This window comes from Anolis carolinensis, chromosome 6, assembly GCF_035594765.1.
Source record: "Anolis carolinensis isolate JA03-04 chromosome 6, rAnoCar3.1.pri, whole genome shotgun sequence".
Taxonomy (NCBI): Eukaryota; Metazoa; Chordata; class Lepidosauria; order Squamata; family Dactyloidae; genus Anolis; species Anolis carolinensis.
The window spans coordinates 8,811,512-8,820,123 of NC_085846.1; the positions used below are offsets into that span (position 1 = coordinate 8,811,512).

At 40.3% G+C, this 8,612-nt stretch overlaps 1 gene segment (V, D, J or C); it reads right to left on the reverse strand.

Annotated features, from left to right (window-relative positions):
- Positions 1–7,306: 7,306 nt before the first annotated feature.
- LOC134299850 (Ig heavy chain V region-like) lies at positions 7,307–8,339 on the reverse strand. The segment is given in 2 exon segments: positions 7,307–7,895; positions 8,012–8,339. Coding segments are annotated over 2 exon segments (573 nt in total).
- Between the last annotated feature and the right edge of the window lie 273 nt (positions 8,340–8,612).

Here is an 8,612-nt window from a genome sequence, read left to right on the forward strand (position 1 = left end):
GCATTTTTATCTGCCGCATCACACTGTTGACTCATTTTCAGCTGGTGGTTAAAGTGGAATTATATCATTATAACTGTATACTTTGTGTGGACCCAGATAATGTTTTCAGTCATACAGAGGCCAGTTAAAGGAGAAAGCCAAAAGGCTCCCCTGGTTGTTGTTTGCGCAGTTTCATAAAGATGAAGGCAATTAGGAAATACAAATATTAAGACAGTTGCATAGGCAAAGGAATTCTCTTTAGTCCATACAAAAATACTGATAGTTCAGAAAAAAAATTAGTGGAACAAACTTCAATAGGCTAGGTTTGTGCCAAAGGATTGACATGAAGTATGGATAACTGTTGAATTATTTCTGTTCTGCTTGACAAAGTCTATGACTTGTGACTTTCTGGAGCACTCTCTGTGTTGACATCTGGATTAATTTAATGGGTTTTTTTTTGCCTAAAGTCTCAGAGGATCTCTCTCACTGTGCATCTTGCACAGTAATACATGGCTGTGTCATCTTCTCTGAGATCATTCATTAGCAGATAGAAGTTGGTGCTATCCTTAGAGGCCTCAAATCGCCCTTTGATGGCAGAAGAATAAGAGCTGTGCCCAGAAGTGGTGCTGTAATAGTGTACAAGCCATTCCAAGCCTCCGCTTGGTTTCTTTCTCACCCAGTTCATCCAGGTGCTACTAAGCATGAGTCCACTTGTGCCACAGACCAATTTATGGGATTCTCCTGGTTTTTTCAAGACTGAGTCCGACTGAGTTAGTACCACTTCCCCAAAGACACCTGTTAAAAGAAAGAAAAGGACAAGATATTGAGGTCAGGAGAAACATCAATGAGAAACCCAGCTAATAACAAACTCTCAGTTCAGGATCTCTAAAAATCAAACCACATCATACATGAGCAGGATGCAAGGAATATATGCAGTAAAGGAAGCATGGTAGGGTGCCAACTAGATATCAAAAGACCGCTGCGTCCTTTGCTAAGAGGTGTGTGTGAGATGGGGAAGCTTTGAGGGTTTAAGAAGGAAATGAACCCCTTCTTGGCTTTGCATAAATCCATCAGCCAAAATGAGAGGTCAGCATTAAGACCACATGAGAATCCAGAATACCATCTTTTTGCAAAATGGAAGACTTTCCATTTGCTTGTGAATTATGACAACTCAGGGCACATCTACACTGACCACTTAATGCATGTTGAAGTCAACTTGGCAGAGCGGTGTTTAGTTGATACCTGCATTGACCTCACACAACAATGTGCGTTAAGGGATTTATACTGGAATAAGCAAAGTCATGGGATACTTATAAAGAGAACCCTTAATGTGCATCAGTTTTAACTGTTGCTAATTTAATCCAACTGTGTTAAATCAGTCAGCTGTTATTAATTAAATAATATTAATTATTATTTCATAATTATTATTTCACCTCTCAGCAACCCAGTGATTCTGGCCATGAAAACCTTCGACAACACACTTCAGAGTCCTTTGTTTTCAGGCTGTTCATTTGCAAAGATAGCAGACTATTCAAAACATCCGTGGAGATGGTGAAGCATCCTCTCACTGCATCTGAGTAGCAAATGGACTTAAGGATGAACCTATCTCTGCAACTCATTCCTGACCTTTTCCAGGAGTTTGCCTAACCCAATCCTTGTAGTAGCTGATGTGAAGCCAGAGGCTTTACAAGAGAGGAAAAGGGAATCTCCAGGCCTTTTTACACACACACCCAGACACTTCCAACTATATCTCCAACTGGACATCTAGAACAGGAAAAAACAAAACCCATTGTACTTCATTGAAAATAAAATGAAGTACAATGGGTTGATGAAATGTAATACAATTTTTACTTTAAATGAAATAAAAAATACCTCAGAAAAGTGTGAAAAAAACAAAACAAAGTGAAGCCAAAATATAATTTCCACACTTCTTTTGCTTTGAGAATAATAAAACAGGGAGTAATCAAGGCACAAAGTGTTGTGTCTACCAGCCTGGTTGAATAGGAGGAGTATATGCCAGCTCTGAACTGGAAAGTAATTGCATATTTGCATCTCTTATCAAATAAAGCAGGAGGACAAGGCTTTATATGAGGAATGAGAAGAATTACAGTAAGGAATAGGGAAAAATATTAAATCCAGGGTACTTTATTGGAAGGAAGATGTAACTGTGAATTTAACAAAACATGTCTTTTTCAGCAATAGAAGGAACTGATTTCCATGCATGGTAGCTTGAAACAAAGAGCAAAGAGGCTATGAAAAGTTTAGATAATTTAAGTAAGATGGATCATGGTCATTCTACCCACTCTACATATTTTAAATATATATATATATAAAAGTAAAGGTGAGAGTTAAAGCTGCCTCCGCTTTACACAGTGAATTGTTGTAAGCCACAGAATCTTAAGGAGTTAGTTCATTAATCACTGCCAACGAAATAACTGTGGAAATAACCAGATCAGCAGCTGAATACAGGCTTGCCCAACTGATGTTGATTTCTTTCATGTGCAGGGGGTTGCCTATATCTTTTTCTTCTGTATCTCAATGGTGCCCTCTTGCGAGAAGCAGAAGGAAGAAAAGGTTTATGACAGAACAGCAGATCCTGAATGAGTTAGAAATGGTGATCATCTTGTTTCTGCCCTTAGTTCTCCACCAGGTATTCTGGATATTCTTGTAGATATATGCTTTCATTGGCTAGTTTGATGTGAGGCGTGCCTGGCCTTGCAACCATGAAGCAACTAAAGAATGTTGTAGATTGTTTTCTTATTTGTGTGATATTGCAGATAATGTGGAGAGAGGTATACAGCTGTAATGAACCTCTATTAACATTTCTACACCACAGATCAGGCTCTTGATTTCCTTGGGTAGATTTACAATAGGATACGCTTTGCCTTGTTCTTTCAAGTCCAGATGTGGATGGAGAAGGCAGGTGCATGGGATCAGTAAAGATGCCATCCTTGGTCCTGCTTATGTATTGTTTTATGAAATCATTTACTGTGTCACAAAAGGAACCTTCCGACTGATGAGTGCTCTTTGCTTTATTGGGAATTGGAAGGATGGGTTAAGCAGTGGGAGAGGAGAATGCCATTGTTCCAACTAGTGCCTCCACGACAGTTGGGCAGCAGGTTTCCTCCAGATTTCCATCCCCCAAACTTTAAAGAAACTACTCCAGGCACTGAGCCCTATCACAGTATAGATTAAGTACCTTAGATACCTCCCTCGAATCTGGGGATGGATGGAATGTTCTAGAAATGGAAGTTTCCCATTCCCTCTGCATCTACCTTCCTTCAACCTTCCTTAGCTCACTTTTCCCCTATGCCAATGTTTCTAATACATCTTCTGCAGTGTATGTTTCCCAAACTATAGACCAAAATTATGGTGCATCTACACTGTAGAATTAATGCAGTTTGACAGCAATTTAATTTCCCTGGTTCGGTGCTTTAGAATCTTGGGATTTGTAGTTTGGTGAAGCACCACCAGAACTCTTTGGCAAAGAAGGCTGAAGACCTTGAAAAACTACAACTCCTATGATTCCATAGCATGGAGCCATGGCATCCCTAGGACACTTTCATCCTGTCTGGAGGATAGCGGGCCCACACCAGACATCACATGGTGTCATGTGTCTTCTAGTGGAGGCCCCACCTTCAATGGGTGAAAGTACTGCCAGACACTTTGACTCCAACACAGGAGGCTTCCCTTGTTGTGCTGGCTCCTTCCTTCAGACACAGCAGGGAGGAATTAGAGTAGAACGACTGCGCACTGGAAGGAAGGTTTTTACTTGGCTTCACATCCCCTTTTCTCACTGTGTCCCTTGCACAATAGTACACAGCAGTGTCTTCAGGTTTCAGGCTGTTCATTTGCAGATATAGTATATTGTTTGCATTATCTCGGGAGATGATGAAGCGGCCCCTCACTGCATTTGAGTAGTAAATGTAGGCTGAATCTGTTGGATGCATCTGTGCGACCCATTCCAGGCCCTTTCCAGGAGCTTGTCTCACCCATGACATGTAATAGCCTGTGAACCCAGTGATTTGACAGGAAAGGTGGGCAGAGCCCCCAGGTTTCTTCAAACCCCCTCCAGACTCTTCCAACCGGATCTCTGACTGGGCATCTGGAAGGGAAAAACAAGCATGAATTTTTCAAGCAGTTGAAAACATCACAATTTTCTTTATTTGAAAAAACAAAAGCTACCATGGCAAAATGTTAAAAAGACAAGGAGATTGATCCAATGGAACATTTCTTGTTTTTCTGTGAAAGAGATGAAGCCAAAATGATCACAGACTATCACCAATTTTGTGTATATGTTTGTAGTTGGGGCAGGGACAGTATATTACTGATCTGAACGGGACGTCATTTATATATTTGCATATCCTCAATCATAAAAAAGCAACAGAGGCTGTTGATATCCCAGTATATTTTTCTACATTTGCACAATTTGCAGAAGGTCAACTTATAAACAATATTAATAAAGATGAATAAGATGGGAATACTCAATTGATCGTATTGGACAGGAAGGAAGATTCAAGTCCATCTTAAACTAAGATAAGTGCTTAGTGATGGAAGAAAATTCCTGCATTGTCCCTCTGTTGATTTCATACATGGACAGATTTTGGACATGAAGAGCTTATTTCTCTTGGTTCTTAATATTGCAAAAGAACCAGAGGCACTGATCATATTGCTGTGAATTGAGCAGAATGACTTCTTCACCTTTAATATATCTGTGCATATTTCTCAGTGTCCATTTCATGTCTTACTTCAAAGAAAGTATCTTTCCCTCTTTCAAAGGATAAATTAAGTTTTGAGTTACCTGGGAAAAGTGAACCTGGTGTTCTGGGATTAGTAGCAGGGAAATAAATCCTATTATGGCTGTGTGGAGACTACAAGCTCCCATAATTTCTTGATTGATTGATATTCCACTTTTCTCCCAAAATAGTACTGAAAATGGAATTTTGATCCAATATCTCATGCCATTTTTTCACCTCTGTCATAATATTATAATTGGAATGTGACCAGGGAATATCTCTACATATTTCCAACACCACTCATTTTGGCCCACATCCCATTTATTGTAGCTACAAATTGAGCACTTCTTTCTTAAACCTCCTTTTAAATCAGACTTGAAGTTGTGAAAAACAATTTGAAGTGTTACCAAATTCCTTGGAATATCTTAAAAAGCAAGCAAGTTGTAGCCTAGCCAAAATACTTCCTCACAATAGGACAGACTTTCTCCTTGTGTACTTTCATGTCAGTTCTGATTTACAGCAACCTTTCCACATTGTTTTCCTGTCCAGGGAAGGTTTGCTATTATCTTCCTTTGAGACCTGGGGAGCATCTATACTGCAGAATTAGTGCAGTTTGACTTCACTTTGACGGCAATGGCTCAATACTATGAAATCATGGGAATTGTGGTTTTATGTGGTCTTTATGCTTCTCTGCCGAAGAGTCCTAGTGCCTCACCAAATTACCCATGATTTCATAGTATTGAGCAATGACAGATAACATCCAATTGTATTAATTCTACATTGTAGATGGACCCATAGCCTTTGGAAATGTGTAGATTATTTTTCAGCATGCATTTATTTTTAGCATTCCCTGACAGCTCTGGGGAACATCTGCTTTCCTCTAAATTTGTATGTAGAGCAAAGGAAAAACTTATTTTCAAACTACTGTGTGTAGTTTGATGTGTAATTGTTAACTATGTGTCTCAATATGTCTATGTATTTTTGGTTTTTGTGTGTGTATGTTTTTCTGTTAAAAATATAAAGTACTGTGAAAAAAATAAAAGAAAAACTTTATTTGTGGGGATCCTCGAGGGCTTTTGTGTATCTCTACATGTCAGAGGGAGAGAGAGAGAGAGGTGGAAAGACAAAGAAATGCCAAGAGGCGGATCTCCTGCTTCCCATGTTCTCTTCCTGTATTTATGGTAACCAGTATTCTGTGGTAGCCCGATCACAGCTGCAAAAACTGCAACAGGGTAATGCTCTTATTTGTTCCAATGGGACCTCGGATGTTTTTGTACAAGCCAGAAGGCAGAAGGCACCATTGTGCCTCTTGTGCAATAATACATGCCGGAGTCTTCAGGCTTCAAGTTGTTCATTTGAAGATTAACTGAAGTCTGAGGATTATCTCTAGAGATGTTGAATCTTCCCGTGACCTTGGGGTTATACCATTGGCTACTTCCTGTAGGTTTGCTAACGCCAGCCACCCACTCCAGGCCTTTCCCTTTAGCCTGGCGGACCCAATGCATTTCATAGTCAGTAAAAGTGAATCCAAAGGCTTTGCAGGAGAGGTGAAGGGAACTTCCAGGGGTGACAATGCCTTCTCCTCCCTTTTTTACCAGCAAGACCTGTGAAAGGCACCCTGTAAACAACAAACAAACATGAGCAATCTGTACAGGAAAGTGCAAAAAAGTTGATGAGCCTCATGAGGGAAACATTACCAAAGAAAGCTTCAAATAAGGTGAGAAGTTTCAACCAGAGAATCATGTCTTTGGTTGTGTGCGATGCAGTTGAGTTATTTTCAGTGATGGAGAGACCTCTCCTAACTTTAGAAGGCTGTGAGTAGTTGGAGCTTCCACATGTTGACATAAAATCAACCTTTAGTAGATGCAACAGTCTGATTGATTTGCATGGACTCTACTTCATAAGGGTTGCAAATCCCTCTCCTTTCACTTCCTGACTCATAGCAATGCTATTGGTTAAGCTGGTAAGGGCTTCTCTACATGGACTCAGTAACAGACTGTGGCTGAGAGGTCACTCCTGGATGTCTCCATGAAGTCTAGAGACTTCTGGTCCTTCCCATGGGGTAAATTGGATTAAAATGTTCAACCCTATGCTAGAAAGTCAGGAAATCATAGAATCATAGAATCATAGAATAGTAGAGTTGGAAGAGACCACATGGGCCATCTAGTCCAACCCCCTGCTAAGAAGCAGGAAATCGCATTCAAAGCACCCCCGACAGATGGCCATCCAGCCTCTGCTTAAAAGCCTCCAAGGAAGGAGCCTCCACCACGGCCCCGGGGAGAGTTTTGGAGTTTGGGTGAAGTCTGGAACAGCCCCACACCTTGGGCTATTACTCCTCCAGACTGGTTGTGGATTAAGTGGTCAATTTAGATACATCCTAATCTTACATTTCAGTGATATATGGGGTGCCACATGATTCCTTCCTGTGACCAAATTGATTTGGAATAAGATGATTCAGAATGATCTAATTTAGTATAAGAAGTCCTTAATTTAGAAGGAGAATATTTAAGAATTTTAATATTTCTAAAATGCATACTTGATACACCATTCCTTCCTTCTATCCCAGACTGCTTGGTTCCATCTCGAGTAGGTGAAATTCTTCCCACTATTACCCGTTTACTTCTGATTACTTCTCAGAAGGGTTTATAACAATCTCTTTTTATTTTGTCCCACCATTTCGGCCCAAATGATTCACACATGAACTCCTGAAACAAAGTAAAATAAGATTAATAAAATGAAGAATCTTGACTTCCTTTGGTGTATCTCTTCTGCATTACAAGTCTCTCATTTGTGGATTTCCTCTGCCCCCTCTGGTGACTTTCTAATCAGTGCAAGCAGCCAAGGGATTTTGTCAGAGGTCTGCTGGGATCCCTTTCACTGTGTCTCTTGCACAGTAATAGACTCCAGTGTCATCTACTTTGAGGTTGTTCATTTGCAGATAGAAGTTGGTGGTGTCCTTAGAGGCTGTGAATCGCCCTTGGATTGTAGGGGAATAGTGCTTGTTCCCAGTACTATAATACCAAACAAGCCATTCCAATCCTTTGCCTGCTTTCTGTCTCACCCAGCCCATCCAGGTGCTGCTAAGAGTGAATCCACTGGTGGCACAGGTCATCTTATGGGATTCTCCAGGTTTCTTCATCACAGGATCTGACTGGGTCAGCACCACTTGTGAGAGGACACCTGGAAGAAGCAGGAAGGAAGGAGATCTACTTAAGCTAGAGAAACGCAATACAACCACAAGCACAGCATCACTTCAATGTATAATAAAGTTATCCCAAAGTGGAATCCCAACATACATGGGAAGGAGGCAGCCAGGGCAATGAGTATTGACCAGAGGAATTGCATTGCAACAGGACAGATTGGTCTTAGTTGCTGTGTGCTGCAACAGAGAAGTCTGTCTCTGGTAAGGTATGTTCTGGGTTTAAGAAGGAAGGGGAGGCCTTCTTGCCTTTGCATAAACACATCAGCCAACATAGGGGCAGGACTGATACAGAATAAAAAGCCCCCACAACCAAGATCCCAGATTTGTTTTATAAACATGTAAAGTTATTTTTTTTTCTTGGTGAGCTCCCTTGCATCACAAGTTGTGGTGTTCCTTGCATTTTTTCCTGTGCTCCATCCATTTCTTCACTGTATTTTCAGACTTTTTCAATGACTTCATTGGGGTTCTTTTGTTGAATGTGATTATCTTGTCACCCACACATGTAAATTTTCTAAGATGAAATAGAGGATTTCTAGGACATTCCCAAGACTGTTCCAGTTATTTCTGAGATTTTTAGTTCTTTTCATAAATTTTGGAAATGGAGGACATTTTATTGGGTGGAAAAATCTATGTGAGGCAATTAAAAATGACCTATTTATCTTTTTCAGGGACAAGATGTACTTGAATCTCTGTAT